Source organism: Halictus rubicundus, chromosome 16 (genome assembly GCF_050948215.1).
Source record: "Halictus rubicundus isolate RS-2024b chromosome 16, iyHalRubi1_principal, whole genome shotgun sequence".
Lineage (NCBI taxonomy): Eukaryota > Metazoa > Arthropoda > Insecta > Hymenoptera > Halictidae > Halictus > Halictus rubicundus.
Window position 1 is genome coordinate 9885838 of NC_135164.1, and position 19046 is coordinate 9904883.

The 19046-nt window shown below is 53.8% G+C and overlaps 4 protein-coding genes across 8 annotated transcripts in view; 3 read left to right on the forward strand and 1 right to left on the reverse strand.

The window, feature by feature from the left end:
• Cmpy (crimpy) overlaps positions 1-3116 on the forward strand; it is a 103445-nt gene extending 100329 nt beyond the window's left edge. For all 5 annotated transcript variants that reach the window (XM_076802055.1, XM_076802054.1, XM_076802053.1 and 2 more), the window contains one exon: positions 58-3116. In XM_076802055.1, coding sequence (XP_076658170.1) covers positions 58-312 — 255 coding nt within the window. In that variant the 3' untranslated portion in view covers positions 313-3116. The remainder of the gene's footprint in view (positions 1-57) is intronic.
• Positions 3117-4407: 1291 nt separating this feature from the next.
• On the forward strand, positions 4408-6016 carry LOC143361968 (methylmalonic aciduria and homocystinuria type D homolog, mitochondrial). Its single transcript, XM_076801728.1, has 5 exons — positions 4408-4587; positions 4690-4828; positions 5008-5402; positions 5506-5722; positions 5788-6016. The coding sequence occupies exons 2-5, from the start codon at positions 4690-4692 to the stop codon at positions 5874-5876; spliced, it is 840 nt and encodes a 279-aa protein (XP_076657843.1). The 5' UTR covers positions 4408-4587; the 3' UTR covers positions 5877-6016.
• LOC143361970 (rhophilin-2-like) lies at positions 5836-14698 on the reverse strand. The gene is made up of 15 exons (XM_076801730.1): positions 14392-14698; positions 14016-14131; positions 13794-13925; positions 13644-13719; positions 12006-12083; positions 11535-11918; positions 11360-11458; positions 11001-11271; positions 10721-10915; positions 10402-10631; positions 10130-10312; positions 7167-7530; positions 6786-7096; positions 6606-6699; positions 5836-6517 (listed from the first exon to the last, which is right to left on the reverse strand). Exons 1-15 carry the CDS (start codon positions 14650-14652, stop codon positions 6366-6368), a joined length of 2946 nt encoding a protein of 981 aa, XP_076657845.1. The 5' UTR covers positions 14653-14698; the 3' UTR covers positions 5836-6365.
• Positions 12097-13629, forward strand: Tilb (touch insensitive larva B). The gene is made up of 3 exons (XM_076801725.1): positions 12097-12546; positions 12606-13133; positions 13195-13629. The coding sequence occupies exons 1-3, from the start codon at positions 12218-12220 to the stop codon at positions 13622-13624; spliced, it is 1287 nt and encodes a 428-aa protein (XP_076657840.1). The 5' UTR covers positions 12097-12217; the 3' UTR covers positions 13625-13629.
• Positions 14699-19046: the final 4348 nt, after the last annotated feature.

Sequence of the window (19046 nt, forward strand, 5' to 3'; positions counted from 1 at the left end):
TGTCGCTGATTCGTTCGATGTATCTACTTAATTATCTGTTATTGTTCGATTGCACAGCCTTCGAAGGACAACGAGGCAGCTGCCGGTGGTCACCACGGTGCGAGAGGCTGGGGCACGGCACCGATCACCCTGATCGCGATACTGACTCTGCTCTGTCTGCTTCTGATCGTGCACATCGTTCGCAGCCGATTCCGCGGCAGACTCTCGCCATCCGAGACCACGTCCTGCTCGTCGTGTCCCCCGCAGTACTACAAATACGTTCCGGCGTACGACACACCGACGCATCGACACGAGAAGATCGTACCGTTGTAGAAGACTGGAAAAGTCGTCGTCGTACACGGAAAAGACGAGAAGAACCGGTCATACGTCGTCGAGCAGACGACAAGCGACCAGCGACGAACAGTGGCGTGGAACGGCCCGACGAGAACCTACCTCGCGCGGCCTTCGTTCCACCGACCGATTCGTACCGCGCGTAGCTTCAGTATTATTCGTAAGGTAGCAGACGGTGTTGCGACTCGAACAGAAGAAGAGATATCGGGTCGAAGGACGAAGAACGAAGGACGAAACCCGCGGCACGGCTGCCGACGCGCCATCTCGGATAGCTCTTCGATTTCGACTGGGTCCGCGCTAGACGCACAAGCGAACCTAGCGTGAACCTTTTACGCGAATCCTGTTGTAACCTGTAAATTCTAATGTAAAAGCTCTAGCGTAACTACCGTGAAAATGTAAGAGTAAATGTACTAACGATAAGCAACCGCTAGGCCCTGAAGTAATCGAGAAAGGTAGAAAAGAGAGAGAGAGAGAGAGAGAGAGAGAGAGAGAGAGAGAGAGAGAAAGAGAGAGACAGACGAACCAACGGACAGACCCGTCTCGACCGTAGTATTAGTTTCTTCTCGATCTCTGGACCATCAATGTTGTTTCGCGTTGTTTTTTGGCCGACGCGCGACCCGCGACGCGACTTCCACGATTTCGTCGAAGACCGGCCCTAGATTTAGATTAGACCGCGCGCCGCGGCTGTTTCCTTCGTTCTCGTCGACCAACGCCAACGATACGATAGAAACGACGGCCGGGAATAAACCGTTCCTACGTTTCGCTCTCCTTCGAACAATCTATTTGATTTCGAATCGTCCGCGCAACGTTCTGTTCGATGTAAAAAGTTTTCCAAACGATACTTACGAAATGCCGTTTATAGTCGAAGGATGCTACCGAACGTAGTTGGGCTTTGCTTCGTTTCGACATATTTTATTTATTTTAATTTATTTCCGGTTTATTTCCAACGTTGAAAATGAAAATACTGCTTCGAAGAACGACCACGAGCTACAGTACCCTCAATATCTTTCGTTGCACAGAGTGCCCCATATTTTATTGTACGCGTCAAACGTTGAGGTAAAAAGATTTGACTCGCTGAAGTCGCGCGTCCCGTTTAAAGCGCTGTTTCGTTTAAACATGTCTCCGACCAACCGCCGAAGCACCTGCACGGCACATCGAGTTTCTTTTCCACGCGGTTCCATGTACATATCGGAGTCGCGATTCTACGGTTGGTTCTCGAGGGGTCGAGGCTACGCGCGTTCCTGCAATCGCATCGTTGGTCCGCAGCTTCTTTAGACGCAGGATCGCGAATCTCGAATCTCGAATCTTGAATCGCGACGTGCCAACACTGTAATATAGCATATCGTTGACAACATTAAGAACGACTGAAAAAAGATGAACGTGCGCGTGCATCCGAGCACGAGATAGAACAACGTCGAGAGTCGTTGAAGAGACCGCTAGAGGAGAACATGTTTGCGCGGCAGAGATACGATCGCGAATGCGAAACGCGACGGAATTCGATTGCGACCTCTTTTCGATACGCCAGCTCCGTTACAAAAATCTTCAAAAACGATCGCGCGCGCTGTTGACGAATTTGCAAATATTCTGTTTAAAGATAGAGGCAGGAATTAACACGATGGGAAATTATGGCCTAGCCGCCTAGCCGATCGAGAACGCAGAGTCGGCGCGACTAGAGTTGTTTCGACTCGAGCGTGGTTGCCCCGTTGACTCGTTGCAAATTGGTCGATCCGCCGCGAACGTTAACCACACATATCCACGTAGAAGAGAATCAACCCCGTCTAATCGTTCCTCCTCTTCTGTATTATAACGCGTACATATATTTTTTCAATGTGACACTCTCGTCTTATCGTATGTCTTGTGTAGACTATCTATTAGACTACTAGGATGTCGTCCATCCTCTTTCCTCCAAAATCGTCTAGTATCGTGTAAAACCGACTAGCGCAGGCACAAGAGCAAGATAGTCGTCTCTCCTGTCGCCCTCGATCTCGCACGATCGAGAATCTCAGATGCGGTTTGCCCCCGGGTGCAAACAGCGGTAACAGCCCATACTTTATTCATAATTAGTAATAAAGTAACGCTCGATCGAAAACGAGCGAGCGCCCACCCCGTATCCGTATTCCGTGCAGGCGATACACTGTGCTCGCAGACGACGAAACGGCGAGCTGTGTTTCGTAGGCATATCATGGTGACAATATGTATTTCGACGACAGGCTCGTCCGATGCTCCCTTATCTCGCGACAGCCCCGCAACGCGACGAGCCACGATCGTTTCTCGCTCGTTTCTCGCTCTTTCTCCAGTTTTTGCGACCGTGCCCGATCGGACACAGCGTGCTGCCGCTAATCAGAGTCTAATGAAATTCCCGAGGGAGAGGAAAGTCTCGGAACGATAAATTGCCAGCCGGTGTCGAAAGACAACCGCCTGTTCTTTGCTTCTAGACAAAAACGCGAACGCGTCAACGACGGTCGGCAGCGACCCGTCGAAGAAAGATCAGATATCCCCGGCGAAAATTTTCCTCAGAAAATCCCGTGGATTTCCGGTAGGAGCAACAGCACAGTCCCAACCATGATCAAAACGTAGAGCCTAGTGGCCGCGCGAACACGAGATACGATTAGTGTCGTGCATGCGAGTTATTTGTACAGTTTCACCGTAACAAAAACCATATCAGTGTAACCTAGACTTATTTAATATGTGCGAATACGTATGCATACTCAAATTGTGCGTCGTGTCTAAGGAATAGCTCTTGTATGTTAAAGAAAATGAGTCTAAATAAAATTGTTGATACGTGATGGAAAAATCATTATTTTACAACCCCTACAGGTTTTTAGATTCGAGTATTTGCTCTCTGTGGGATATTCGGTCTGTTAGTTTTAGATTTTCAGTATTCCCTCCACTAAAGCCCTTGAAAGTAAAACAAATCTCAAAGTGGAAGAATAAAAAATTATTTTTTATTTCAGCGCAAATGTTTCTTGCCGCATTCTCCATTTGATTTAAGGTAAATCCCGGCACGAATTATTTGCTCCATTCAGGGGTCCGTACAGCGCCATTCGTCGTAGTGGCAAAACGCCCAAGTTTGTCGTCAATTAGTGTTCAGGTCTCTTCCGCTAGATGACGCCACACGCAAATTCCGGCAAAACCTGAAAATAGCGCCACTTCTCGTAGTGGCGAAACGCCCAAGCTTGTAGCCGATATTTGTTTCTGGCTTCACCGCCGGATGGCGCCACAGGTAAACTCCGCCGAAATCTGCAAATAGCGCCACTCCTCGTAGTGGCGAAACGCCCAAGCTTGTAGCCGATTATTAGTTTCTGGTTCCACCGCCGGATGGCGCCACAGGTAAACTCCGCCAAAATCTGAAAATAGCGCCACTCCTCGTAGTGGCGAAACGCCCAAGCTTGTAGCCGATTATTAGTTTCTGGTTCCACCGCCGGATTGCGCCACAGGTAAACTCCGCCAAAATCTGAAAATAGCGCCACTCCTCGTAGTGGCGAAACGCCCAAGCTTGTAGCCGATTATTAGTTTCTGGTTCCACCGCCGGATGGCGCCACAGGTAAACTCCGCCAAAATCTGAAAATAGCGCCACTCCTCGTAGTGGCGAAACGCCCAAGCTTGTAGCCGATTATTATTTTCTGGTTCCACCGCCGGATGGCGCCACAGGTAAACTCCGCCAAAATCTGAAAATAGCGCCACTCCTCGTAGTGGTGAAACGCCCAAGCTTGTAACCGTTTAGTTTCGGAGAACCACCGACCGATGGCGGTACAGGTGAACGATACCGACCTAGTTTTACCGACATTGAATCAGCTAGCGCCATCTAGCGGTTGAAACCCGAAACTAAGCGGCTACAAGCTTGGGCGTTTTGCCGCTACGTGCAGTGGCGCTATTTTCAGATTTTGGCGGAGTTTACCTGTGGCGCCATCCGGCGGTGGAATACGAAACTAATCGTCTAGAGGCTTGGGCGTTTCGCCACTACGAGGAATGGCGCTGTTTGCAGATTTTCCCGGAATTTATGTATGGCGCCATCTACTGTTCCTTCACAAAATGGGAACTTGTGCCGCCATCTTTCGATGGGACGTCAAGCTACTTTTATTTTGTGATAAAATCCAATCGGATCTGTGAATTATTGTTGCATCAGGTATCCTTGCAAATTGTCCGATATGTATACTAGCGATTTACGAAAGGACGTAAGAGTTAGATAACCGAAGAGGAAAGCGGTGTCTTCTACGAAGAGAATTTTGCACATAATATGTTAATCTTGTCAGAACGGTAACCACAGCCACGAAACAATAGTGAACGAATCAGCGTGAAATTGGCGCTGGAAGTGCATAAACTCGCTGATCATAACCTACGTGCTGCCATTCTTTTCAGATGTTTTGCTTGAAATATGTAAGGAGCGTTAGGCACCCTCCGCTGCTCAACTTCCTGTCCAGGAACCACTATTCCCGACGAAGCGATAAGAACACGACCACGTACAAAGTGGTTAAAACTGATGGCGAAAATATAGATGGTAAATTCTCGGTGGGACACGAGTCATTTCGGACCTAAGTGTCACAACTTTCTTGTGGTCTTATATGGGAGAAACACAACTTATGCGATCCTCGAACGGCACCTTGGAATTCTTTATTTCCTGTCATGATACCATGTAAGTTTGCGACGCGAATAACTTTTACATTTTATGGCTTTCAGATATGGACGGAGCTGTCCTCGGTATAAATTCTAATTGGGAATTGCTGACACCTAGAGGATTTCGATTCTATCTACCAGGACAGGTGGGGCCTGGTTGGTCCGACGTGACCACAACCGCTCAAGTTAGAACACAATTGTTAGATTTCACGAACAATAACAATAACTGCAACGATGATAGTGATCTAGTCTCCGTGAACTGTACGGACGAGCGACCGACGCTCCGCTGTACCGCTCAGGAATGTCCATTGTTATTGAGAAAAGGTATAGAGGAACTTTTTCCAGGATGTCTAGACGCAGGCTCCCCACAGCTTACTATAATTACTATTTGTCAGAGAATCGGCAAAAGAGCATCTAGATGGAGCAGAGAAGCGGAAACGGAGAGACTCGCTAAATACGTGAGTATCTATAAGATCCGTTTGATGATTTAGATAGGAGAGAGATCTGTCGCGATCAGTTACGATTAATTAATGCCAGGTTACCTTTTTGTTCTTTTGATAGTTTGTATTGGCCGCATACGACATTTGCTCCAAGTTAAAGATGATCGGCTACTGGGCCGATTTCATCAATCCATTCAGCGGACAGCCCCACTTGAGTTTGCAAAAGAACAACACTTTGTACAAGACGGACGAACGCTTTCGTTGTTTAGGATTTAAAATAGTGCATAGGAACAGTTGTAAAGTTATTTTACACGACAATAACGATAAGAACTTTATAGGTGAGTAGAGAATTGTAAAGTTTATTGGTGAACGGAGATAAAATCACGATCTGTGTACGTTGCAGGAAGTCTCTACACTACGGCGCCGGCGAGTACGGCATTTTTGAAGGAGATACTGCGCGATTGCGAGCTCGTGAATCTCCACGAGGCTTAATCGCGAACAGAGTGTGTCGTTAGAGTGTGGTTGCGTTCGATAAAAAGGCAATTTTTGGCTCGCCGCGAATGCAACAAAAATTTTTTCCACAATCCTGTATAAATCTCAAACTGAAATAATATCGTTAGAAATCGTCAGAACCAGCGTTGTTTTTTCGTTACGTCACAATTCCGTTCTCTGTCTCGCTCTCTCTATCTTTGTTTTCATCGCTACCATTAACGCTTACACATAATTCCTTATTCTAGGTTGCGTACAAGTTTACATTGTAGGTAACTAATACCACCGGCAGGAGAAACGCTTGATACTTTTCGTATGCGTTCGTAATCTAAACGATGCAAAACGGTTCTATCGGTACAAAGTTTCCGTCTCGTGGGCGAGATCGCGGGCGCATCGCGCCAGTATGATACATATCTAACTACAATATAGGCGCACGAACAGGCCCGAACGGGATCCCATGTCGCGCAGAGTACTATATGGAAGGAAAGGCCGTCAGTCGACCTCCAATTTCCGAAATGATCCGGGTACGCCGTTTAAATTATCGTTGATGTGGAAACGACAATCTCCCGATGAAATGTCTATGTACATGTCGTCGAGCTCCTTTATTCGGTCTCGCTGGACTCTGAGCGTCTTCTTGAACTCGGCTGCAACGGAACAACGAGGTATGTTAGTTCGCCTAGCGAATAAGCAAAGTCGTATCGTACACCAGCTCGCACCACGAGCGACACGCACCGATCATTTCGGAAAGCGGAACATCCCCGCCGTACTCCTTTGGCAGGATTCTAGAGTCGATCGCATCCTTCAGATCTTCGAGGCTCTTGTGCACCTAGTTGTAGGAAGATAGAGCAAACCGAGATGAGAAAATTCGGACGAATCGCGAACAGGAAGAACGCGATACGCAAAGATACGTACCGAGATACGAGCCCTCAGTTTGTCGTTGAGCAGCGAGATGGCAAACTCGATGATCTTGTTCGCGCAGCTCGGAATGTTAACGAAGTGCGTCTCCTTGTGTCTCATGGGCGTGCTGTTTTGAATGCACCGCAGCATGTTGCGTATGTCCGTGAGAGACCAGGCGCTCAGATGGCCCATGGTCAGCCCGGACTCGTCGTTGACGTGAGTGTACCCGCGGATCTGATTCTCCTCGTCGTCCATCAGAGCCTCGACCACCAGACTATGAGCCCGAGCCATTTGCGCGGACGTGAACTTGTACGGGTCGAAGCGGCCTAGAACAGAAATACGTAGGAGTTTGTCGCAAGGGTGGTCCAAAAGAAAAGAAAAACAAAAGATATTTACCGGCACAGGATAGTATCACCCGTCGACCGTGCCGATCCCGCTCCGGAAGTGGAACCAGGTAGCCAGCGTCCACGATGGCTTCGATGTCCGGGTCCTCGATATCCAGGTTTTGAAACCAGTTCGGGTAGACCTGTCTGATGGTCAGGTACCGCTCGAGCATCTCTTGCGCCATCGGCAGACTGAACTTTTTCGTCCTGAGGAACCTGAGGAGAAACGCCGCGTCGGTTCTGCACCGTTTGATGCTCGGATGCTTCGAGATCCACTGTCTGAACTGGTCCAACGCTTGTCGTCTGATCGCTTCGTCTTCGCGCAGCTCTTCGCTGGCGATCAGCTTGGTCGACTCCGCCAACGGGCATCCGTAGTCCTCTTCCGGCGTGTTGGCCATCGCGGTCGCGTTTCTCGGGACACCAGGCGATCACTGTCGGTCGAGTTTCCTCGAGAACGAACCCAACAGCGCTTCGCGTTTCCAGCCCCTCCTGCCCCGTTATCGGCGCAGCGCGGCGCGTCCTCGTTTCGCTCGTTCGAATTTCAGGCGAGCTCCGCACGGTTACGAGACCCGACGAGTTCTTACGCCATTCCACGATTCGTCGTCCAAGAGAAAGTCCGGCACCGATCCACGCGCGGGAGAACAGTTGTCCTCGCTGTTCTCCGGCGCGCTTTCTATTGCGGGCGCGCGCGCGCGCGCGCTCCCAAACGCCTTCCGATATCTTCTTGCCGCCGTTCGGCCGTTCTCCTCTCGAGTCTCGGGTCCCGTTAGTCTCGAACGATACTCAAAATTCCCCCTGCGGTCTGGCGACCTCGACGATTCTTGAGGACACTCGATGATGCACCGCGACCGTTCCGTTTACACTTAGCAAACCGTTCGAAACAGAGCGCGTCCTTGGCGCATCACCGTATGGTAGATTCTAATCGCGCGTTAATTCCCTCTAAACGGTTTCGCGAGCAGTCTCGAAGGGAGATGAAACGATTTCAGCCGCGACCTCGCGAAAAAGCTTCCCGAAAAAGAAATATCAGCGAGAGCGTATACCCGGACGTTGCAGCTTCTCCTCCGATCCCGACTCGAGTAACCCGCCCGTTTGTTCGCGCGATCAATTTAAGGCGTCGCTCTTACCACTGTTACACAGCCGCGCCGTTACTCCCATCGTTACCGCCTCGTTGCACGCTCTCCTCCAGTTTCCCTTCCGTTTCTGCGTCGTTTCGGATCGCCTCGATCCCGATCTGGATCTTGCTGACGCGTCGCAATCGCGTCTCCCCAGCTTACTCGCCCACGCGCGGCCACCTTCCGCCAAGAGCGGTCTCTCGCGTACTCCAGTTCCGAAAACGATCGTCCCTACTCCCGATCGAGCCCAGAAATCGGCCTAGTTACTCTCTCGCGGCAGCCGCCGCCGCCGCCGCCACGACGATTCGAATCGGTAGAGACATTCACGCGGCTGTTCGTTTCGCGAGAAACGAAACGGTGCCCGTTCGAAGATTCACTTTCTTCTCGTAATCCTACGGGTCACTTTCACCGTGGCTCCACTTTCAGTCGCTTCGACGAACATCGAGACTGTATCCCCGTTTTTTCGCTGGCTTCCGAGTGGAAGGAACCGCGCGCGGAGGGAGCCTCGAACGCGAAACCACCGCTGGTGTTTGTACAGCGTACAGGTTGCTTGCCGATTTCTGTGTCACGACTCGCAATCGATTCTTCCCGGTGGGGAGAAAACCGTATCGGACGAGATCTGTTCGTCGACCAGGTTTTTTGTCGGGCGATGGGACTCGTCGCACCGTTTGAACGCGTTAAATGCTTCCGCCACGGTCGACGGTCGCACGTTACACGCGATCAACGTTTCTTTGCGTACGCTCGATTGCGCAACCGATCGTGTGTCACGGCGCGGCGTTTCTCGTCTCGGTGAAAGTTGCGCTTCAGTTGCACAGGATCTCGGACCTTTCTACTTGCCCGAGGCGTGCACCCCCTGCGCATCGCGTCGGTGCGTCCGCGCTTTCTCGAGCTGTTCCTGCATCGAGACAACGTTCCATGGAAAACCAGAAGTCCGGACGCATCTTCGAGAAATAAATAAGAAGAAAGTAGAAATAAAATTACTGTTATTCGGTGACCGGGACGCTCGTTGCTCCGGAAGCATACCGAGTCGACCCCGAAACAAACGACCTCGGCAAAAAGACTTTCGTTCGCGATCCTAAGGTTTGAGCGGGCGTGGTCGCGTTGCTCTCGCTTCACCGGGGCCACGGGGGAATCCCTTGTCTGGCAACGGAGGCCACCGGCGTTTCGTAACCGCTTGCGGAAATATTGCGATTCGAACGAGGACCTTGATGCGGTTGAACGAAGAGGACAGGTGAATGAAAAAACGAACAAACTGCGCTTCCTTTCGAACAACATGTAATTGGCATACAACGTAATCGTATATGCGTATATTCGTGGGAAATAACGTCGGACGAAATGAGGACGAGGCAACTCGCTGGACGCGATCGACGATCGTCTATTCGAGGCTACGCGACGCGATGCGTCGAATCCAGAGGGTTTGGATACACGCGTGGCTAGGCGGTCGTGTACTGTACAATACGCGCGCATCGTATAGGGTCGTCGAACGGCGCGAACGGGTCGTTCTGGCGAAGCGAGGAGAAGCAACGCGCGCGTCTCTGCTCGCTTCCCGTTTGTCTCGTTATTATCCCGTTTGTCCCGATTCGTTCCGCTCTCCCGGAGAACGCGTTCCGGGGACCGCGACGGTCGACGAATCATCTGAGGATCACGTTGTCGAACGTAAGGTCCCTGCTGTCTCGCTGCGCGTTCGACTTTTTGAACGGGTTCCACGGTAACTTTTTAGCCACGTGGGCGGTAGTGACGGAGCCAGCGGGGCTCGGCTGGCCGGAGGAGACGCCGGAAGAGCTGCTCGCGGAAACGCTTCCCTTGTCCTGTTGATTGGCCTTGCCCGGCCTCTGGAACGAGTAAGACTCGTTAGTCGGGTGACGTCCTCGGAGCAGCGGGCACTGTCGCTCACCTTCAAATAGTTTCTGTCCATCGGTGTGACGAGCTTCAGATTGATGAAGTCGCCCGACTGTTTGATCAGATGCACCACTTGGTCGTGAGACGCCCACTTGACGTCTTTGTCGCCGATGCCGACTATGAAGTCGCCTTCCTTCATTCCACCCAACTGCAACACACATAGAACAACGGAGGATATCAGCTCGGTCGTGGAAAGAAGCGAGACGACGCGTACAAGCGGTATAATCGTGTAATTACATCGGCCAGGGAATTGTGATCGACCGCCGCGACGATCACGGGAGCGTCTCCGCGGACGCTGAACCCGAACCCCTCGCCGTCGGGACCTCTTTGAAGCTGGATCAGTCGCGGAGCGGTCCAATGCCTCTTAGCTGAGAATATGGCTACCGGACCCAGCGATCTGAACAAATCGTCTACGCCGTGCTGCCCGAAGTCTGGGTGGGTGATGTTCAGTTGGAACTTGGTGGAGGCTGTGCATCGAGAACAAGAGCAACGTGTATCGAGAATGCAGCCGAGAAGAATATAGAACGAAAGCTCCGCATATGATTCGATCCCTTACCAACGATATCCGGAGGATCCAGAAGCCCGCGAAAGTCCTCTTCGTCCCCTATACCGTTGTAGCTCTCGACGGTGGATTCCTGCACCGCTTTCAGGACTTTGGCGAGCGCTTGCTTCGCTTTCAGGTCTCTGCACATTCGCTGCAATCTTTGGCTCTCCTCGTGGAGGACCAGAGCCTCTCTGAGATGCGCTTTGCCTGAAACCGACGATCAACGTTCGATGTCGGCAGTCTTCGGGAGTAATTTGTCATCGGGAATACCGCGATGCCGAGAGATACGCACCTAACATTTTCCGCTCGTTCTCGTCACGCGGCACGCTCGCGTCCAGTTGCGTTTTTCCGTCGCTCTTCTGGGCGTGCTCGAGCGCGAGCTTGGTCTCGGCGCGCCATTCGGCGATCGGCCGTTCGAACAGGCCGAGCGCGAGATGCTTGTGAGCTAGCGCCAGGTGATGTTCGCGCTTCACCAAGATCAACGAGATCCAGGTTTCCGGAACGTAATCTCGGACAGGCTCCCGCGAGATTAATCCGTGAACCTCGTTGTAGACCGCAGCTACCTGCGCAACAGTCCAGGAAAAAACGGCTTTTACTTTTTGCCTTGGACCGGCTCGATCGCGACGCGCTAAACATCGGCCGGTTTCATACCTGCGACGCTTCCTGCGCTAGGTCCAAAGAGACGTCGACGTTCCTCCCCTCGGCCGACTGCAATTCGAGCTTCTCGAACAAGCATTCTCTCGCCTGGGCCTGAAAACGAGAAGGTATCACACAATCGACTCTGTCGCGGTTCGAGCGTTTCGATTCGAACGGGATCGTTCGTTACCAGCATCAGTTGGACGAGCATCTCGAGCATGTCCGGTCCAAGGTCCATGCTCGGCGCGTTCGTGAAGTTCTCGTGTATGTAGCGGAAGGTACCGGCGGCCCTGAGGAACGCGTCGATCGCCTGGTCCAGGCCCCTGGCGGTACGGCGATCTTGCTTCGCCGCGAGTTGAGTGTACAACGCTCCGGCGTTGAACAGCACCGAAGCTTTCTCGAACGCGACCGTTCGCTGGCAGCTCGGCACTCCCGTCAGCGAGTCGAACCACTCGAAGTAGATCCCCAGGCTGCGATCGGGGGGGAAGAATCGTCGCTCGACGAAGTATAGTTGGTTATAGTAGCGGAGGAGCAACGCGATGCCTGCGGTGTCCCTCGTCGGCGTTCGGGTCGCCTGAAAATTCCAACGCGTTCAAATTTCTAAGCCCCTCTTTCTTTCCTTTCGCGCGAGACATCGGACCGTTCCGGGACTCGTTCTCACCTGTCTGGTCTCCATGAGATCCGCGATCGCTTCCTCGTACTTGCCACCATCTTCGCTGTAGTGCTCGAGAATGAAGTCCTGAAAACGGAGCGCGACGAAAACGAGAGTGTTGAGTCGATAGGTCGGTGGTGCCTGGCAACCGCGGCTAACTTTCCCAGGAGAGCTGATCGCGCTCGGTAGAAAATTCGTGTGACGCGTACCGCGAGGCAGACATGCCTGGAATCACGCTCGATCTTATACGGAAACGGTCCGAGCACAACGAGGGCGAGATCGCCACTTTGGAGGAGATCGCTCTGCACCAAGAGAACATCGACAAGATCGAGCTGCTCGATCGCGCGTGCAGACACTTGAAGATCCTGCTGCTGCAGAACAACCTGATCGGGAAGATCGAGAATCTGGGCAGACTGAAGAGGCTCGAGTATCTGAACCTCGCGCTGAACAACATTGAAGCGATAGAGAACCTGGAGGGTCTGGAGAGTCTGAAGAAGTTGGACTTGACCGTGAATTTCATCGGCGATCTACGGGCTGTTCGAAAGCTGAGGTAACAGGTGAAATTTCGCGTCGAAATTCATTCTGATTCCGTGGTTGTTCCGTGGACAGGTGCAACGAGAACTTGGAGCAGCTGTTTCTTATGGGGAATCCCTGCGCGGACTACAGCGGCTACAGGGATTACACGATAGCTACGTTGCCGCAGTTGAAGGAGTTGGATGGAACGGTGATCGAGAGGTCCGAGCGCATCAAGGCGTTGCAATTCTGCGCCAGGATCGAGGGAGAGATTATCCGGAGTTACGGGGAGTACAGAAAAACTAGGGAAAACGAAAGGATCCGCGGAAACGCGGAAGTGGAATCGAATAGGAACAGGGCGGACAGCGAGAGCGAAGACGAAAACGATCAGTTTTGGAAAAGAGTCAGCCGTCACACGCCGGAGGAGCGCGTGATCATAGCTGAACGAGCTTCGCGAAAGGAGGAGCGGAGAAAGAAGCGCGATAATCGGGACTCGCGACCCGCTTACGTGCCGAAACTGTTCAGTCCCGAAGGAAGACCGTACAACACGAACCAGCCGAAAATTCCATTTACCTTGAACAACGATCGACGAGATGTGGTCGTTTTGGAGGTGATGGTGTACAAGTACGTGCCACGGAGTATAGCGCTTTCAACGCTGTGCCTGCTACACGGTACATACTTTCAGATACCTGGACACGGACTACGTTGACGTGGACGTGCAGCCCGAGTACGTTCGAGTCACGATCAAGGGGAAAATTTTGCAGCTGACTCTACCCTGCGAGGTCTCGGTGGAAGGTAGCAAAGCCGAGAGAAACACAACAAACGGTAAGTTGGTGGTGACGATGCCGCGACTCGATCCCTTGCCGATCATCGGAAAGCGAGAACCCGTGGGGAACAAGAAGAAGACGATCGGCACGGAAGACCGCGGTCGTACGGGGCAACAATCGTCGACCACGATGCGAGAATACTTGGAGATCGGTCCGGCTATCGATCGGCATATGGATTTCTCGAGGATCGTTTGCCCCGAGCAGAAGAGAATCGGAAGCCCGGTAGATACCGATCGGGGAACCGAGCGCAACGATTGGGATAATCCGGACGTTCCGCCTCTGGAGTAGCGCACCGAGGCTCGCTCACCTTGAACGGATCCCGGAAGTCGATATCTTTGGTTTCCTTTAGTCCCAGGGGTATCATCGGCATCGCCGGTTCCACGCTGCAAAAACAAGCGAACGCGACGTGAGACGCGACACGCTCGTCACGGACTCGCATTCACCGAGTACTACCAACCTGTCGACATTCTGGTAAAGCTCCACCGAGCTGTTCAGCTCGGCCAGCTGCTCCTTCAGCAACTGCAGGTTCGAGTTGACGAAGCTCAGCTCCAGAGCCACCGTTTCTCGGAGTTTTCTGTTCGTGGTCGCCCTGAAACGCGAAACAGCGAGTAATCAATCTCGTTGCTCGGATTCTCGACCGAACGAGCCAAGTTTTCTGCAGGGTCGGCGGGTTTCTTACTTGAACAGATTTTCCGCGCCAGCACGAAGTCGTAGCTCCTTGTTGATCTCCTGGTTCAGCTTGCTCCGTTTATTCTGCAATTTTCCCCGGCAAGTGGCGACTCGTGGATCGGAGCCCTGCGCAAACGATTCTCGTTAGAAGGAAAGATCGACGAGTGGGGTACGCGCGCGAATCGAGAGAGAGGAGCCGGGGAAGCACGGCGATTCGCCGACGGAATTTACGGAAATTACAGAACGTTACGGAAGGGAATGCGCGCGTGCCGATCTAGAACGCGACCGTCGAATCGCGAGGATACCGCGCGACGGGACACTGCGCGCGATATGCTACCGATTCCGGTGAAACAACGATCGGTTTGGTTCCTCGTGTTTGTCCTCACCCCCAGAGATTTTCTCGTCGACGAGGACTCTCGAATAATCTCAACGTCTTCCGATCGAGAAGCGGTACTATTTTCGATGCGCGGAGGAGGAGGAGGCAACGACGACGAAGACGATGACGATGATGCTGACGACGACGACGACGACGACGACGATGACGCATTTCCACAGTCCGTCCTCTTCTTCTGCCGTTCGTCCGGCGGAGGGCTCGGCGGGGACGCGCGATTCTTCGACAGCGGCGCGTAACAAGTCCACTTCAACATAGTATTCGGTGGCGCAGCCGCATCGTTACAATCGCAGCCGCGTCCGCTCGAAGCTGCGAATCGGAAAGTCGCTTTTTCGTTGATCGAGGGCGAGTGCGTGACCAAGTAGAAACGGAAACGCGGACGGGGTTGGGGACGAGGAGGCACAGAGGAACGGACAGGGAACCCTGCTGCGTCGTTCCGAGGCAGAGAGTTGTGTCACCGTGACCGTATTTCGATCGGAATGACCCGCGGATCCTTCGAGGCACTCCGAGAGACGCGTGCGAGACGAAACGCGGAGATCCTTCGACTCGCAACGATCCACCGTTTCCACCGAGCGACGACTCTTCCGCTGAACGATTAATTACGAGGATCCGACGCGCTGAACGGTGGAGGACGGCCGGTAGGCCGGTCGTTCGCCGATGATTTTCGAGATTACCGTTTAGCGACCGACGACCACGAGAGATCTCTCTCGCGCAACACCATTCTCGAGGGTGAGGACGGGGGGTAGGGGGAAGGTACGCGGGGTATCCCCGCAGCGCAGCGGCGAGTTGGACCGATCGCGATCCCGGAGAGCAAGCCGACTCTCGGTGAAAGGAGAGAAACGTCGCGCGGGGTCCGCACGGTGGGGCGAAGGATAAGGAACGCTTTATTTGCTCCACGGCACGGCACGGCACGGCACGGCGCGGCACGTCACGGCGTCCGAGTACCGAGTACCGAGTACCGAGTACCGTGGATATTCGAAGGTCGGCACGTCGGGGTCCGTCGATCGGCCGCGTCTCGGGGCCCATCGCATCGGTCCGAAATCCACGGTCCGGCGAGCTCGGTCGTGGACACGACCGATGGAACGTACACGAGGAGAGAGAGGAGGGTCGGGCCTCGAGTCGAGGCTGGGGGGAGAGCAGCTCGCTCGATGGGATCGTGTTTCGAGCGAGAAACGTGAAACGAGGAACGAGAAACCGGGACGGAAGCGGAACCGCGATGCGCGTCGGGAAGAAGCGGGAAACGCGGTCGAAGACCTTCGCGCGAGCAGGTTCCATCCGAACGAAACGAGACGAACCAAGGCAACGAGTCCGGAGATAGATGTGCGCGCTCCGCTAACGGGATTTCCAGTATCTCGGACGCGTCGACGAGACGGCCGGATTCCGGCGGGATCTCTAGTCGCCGGTGATTTGTTATTTTTGATCTCGCAGAGATCGGTAGTTATCGCGATCGAGTCGTTCGAACGCACCGAAAGGCCGCGCGCAACGAACGACCGGGCACGCTCCGGCGGGTCCGTGGCACGTCGTTTGCGATCGCGCTCGCGTTACAACAGGAAACCGCTTCCAACTCCTCGCTCGACCGTTTCAACGTTCTCCTTCGACGCGTTCCCGACTCGATCCGCTAAAGCACGCTCGGCCGGAGGAATTGCCCGCGGGCGGTAGTCGCTGCGGAACGTTGCTCGCTTTTCCGCGGTACGATCCTCTCGGATCGAGAAGAACCGCTTCGGTTCTGGAAAGGTCGGGGGAGAGGCGTCGGATTGCGAAAGATCGAGAGATCGCACGCATTCGAGTTACCTGCAACTTTAGATCCGGTAGGATCAACATGGTTCTTGATTCGATCGGTAAATCGTTACCGGACCCGTCGGCGTCCAGAGACCGTTCGCCGATCGTCCCGTTTTCGCTCGGGTCTCTCGTGCTCCCGGCGAGCTGTGGACACACTCCAGAATCCTGGGACGCGTCGAGGAAACGACTCGCTACGGAGAACGGCATTCGTTAGATCCACCAGCCCGCAGCAATCGCGGCCTCGCGATCGCACTCGCGACACATCGATCGGTTCATCGTCCCGGTTACATAGTTTGTCGAGCGATTACTCGATCCGGAAAGAGAGAAAGACAGAGACGGAAAGAGGAAAGAGAGAGAGAGAGAGAGAGAGAGTGATAGAGAAAGAGAGAGAGAGAACAAACTCCGACAGTTGGAGAAGAAACGCGGCGGATCGCGGCACTGACAACCGTCGCGGAATAGCGTCGCCGAGTCTCGCGAACGAACGCGAGGCGCGTACACGATGTGCCCGACGTTTCCTCTTTCCTCCACGGTGCGTTTCTTTTCTACGGGAAAGCGGAATTCCCAGGGCCGAAGAACGGTGTTGCGTCCGCATCAAGGAGGGAGAACGATGGGACGGAGTGGGAGGGTGGGAGGGAGAGAGAGAGAGAGAGAGAGAGAGAGAGAGAAAGAGAGATAGAGAGCGGAGACGATCGAACGAGAAGATCCACGGATCAGAGTCGACTGTTGTCGATCGACGCGTACCGCGCAACACGCACCGCTCACCGCGCACCGTGAACACGGCCCAACGGTTGCTCACCTTCCTAGGTGATTCTCTCCGGGCCCCGGGCCCCGGCTGCTAACCGAACAGACCCTTTCTTCCCGTTCGGTTAGTTTCGCCAGTTTTCGCCGCAACCCGGTAGACTCCGCCTTCGCTCGGGCCCAGTCGCAGTACACCGGGGCCGTACCTCGCCGTTTGCAGGCCCCAGCCACTCTGCGTATCGGGACTCGCCGTTCGGAAAACCGTCGTCGCGATCTTCTCTTCCTCGCGATTCCGTTTCCATAAATCAACCGATGTCCGAAGGTCCCGCATCTTCTCCAGCCCCGGAAACCGTGCGCGACGGTTCGAGCAAACTAGATTGCGCGATTCCGCCAAGTATTTTGCGATTACGCGACCCGAAATTGCAACCCGTTTTTTCGAAAGATCCGACGCACGCGGACCGATCCCTCGTTGACATTTGGATGTTCGGAGCGAGACGAACAGCTGTTGCGACCGTCGTTGTATCCAGGACCCGTAAACCAGGCCAAGAATGTGGATAAGAATCGCGTCGACTCGATTCCAACGATTGGTCCGTTCGAGTCCTCGGTTTTCATACGGAATCGCTCCGGTGTCGTCGAATAGGGAGCTCGCGCGCAGGTGTCGATCTTCGATGGCACGCTCGATCCGTGTTATTATCGTTATCCCTAGTTTGTTGTCGTTGTTCTCGTAATAGCGGGACGACAACCTATCGACGACACTAACACGGTCATAATAGGATCTCGCAGCGAACGAGCGATCAATCGATATTCGATCGCGCACGAGCGGAGAAAGTTGAAATTTGATCTTCTGCGTTTCACTGTTTGCCGATCGATAATTCTGCTCGCGTGCATCGATTCGCTTCCTTTACTTTCTTCCGTCATACTTCCCGCGTAAGCGTTTGGTGCACGGGTGTCCCGTTCGTTTCGAAACTCTGCCAGTTTCAACCCTGGACGGCCGGGAATTCGATTGCACAATGGTAGATTAGATCTCCGAATGTTGTACAAACGTTGACGTTGCTTATCGGGCGGATAAGCGCGGAGCATTATTCCCGACCGTGGCCGGTGATTTCGAGCACGCGAGCATAACACCTGAACCTTTAAGGACGAATAAAAGAATGACGATTCGCAGCGTTGCATCGCGTCGCACCGACGACGGAAATTGAAACGTAGAAAAAACCGTTCCGACGGTCGTCGTTCGATCGAGCACCGGATCAGAGGGCAACGAGAGAGAGAGATAGAGGAAGAAAACGAAAGGACGAGAACGCGTGCTCCATAAATAAACGATTCGCAGGACAGCTCGAAGCTCGGCGACGTTACTTACCCGAATGAAACGCGGTTTCACGGTGTCCTCGTCGACGATGTCCCCCGATACAATGGGAACGTTCATTGTATCGTTGTCATTGTATCGGACGTGTAGCGAAAACGTGTCACTGTTCGTGCACGAAACCATACGCGTCGTCGGCCAAGCCTGGCTGGAGTCTGGAGAGCGAGCCGCGCGGAAACTCGACTGTGCCGAGCGTGTCGCCGAGGACGGATCGCTCTGTTGCTCTTGCTATTGCTGTTGCTGTTGCTCGCGGGTGACTACGAGCGGACGGGTACGCGGCCGATCGGTCTCGACGACGGCCACGGGCCACGGTTCCAGCGTCGATTCGACGTCGCACGGCCGAGAACTCGATGTCGCTCGTATACCGCGCACACCTTTTCCTTGCCGGGCACGAGGTTGGCGGGACGAGCCATCGAGCCAGTCTGTCCGAAAGCCTGTCTCGTCGAGGTTTCCTGGACGCGACAGACGCGCACATTCAACCACCAGATCCACGGAACGATCCCGACGTCCGTCGCGCCGGTTCCAGCACTGCTCGAACACGCGTCGCTCGTTCGCTCGCTCGCTCGCACGCGTGAAATCTGCTCGCCTACTCGCCCAATGCTAGCGACATGCGACACGCGCCACGCTGCACAAACGGCTGTCCCACCGTGGAAGGTACTACCAGGCGACTCTACTCGACTCGCCTCGACTCGCCTCGCCTCGCCTCGCCTCGTCACGAAGCGACACGATCCCGCCTACCTCCGCACCTATCAACCGTCCTGTCGCTGTCGCAG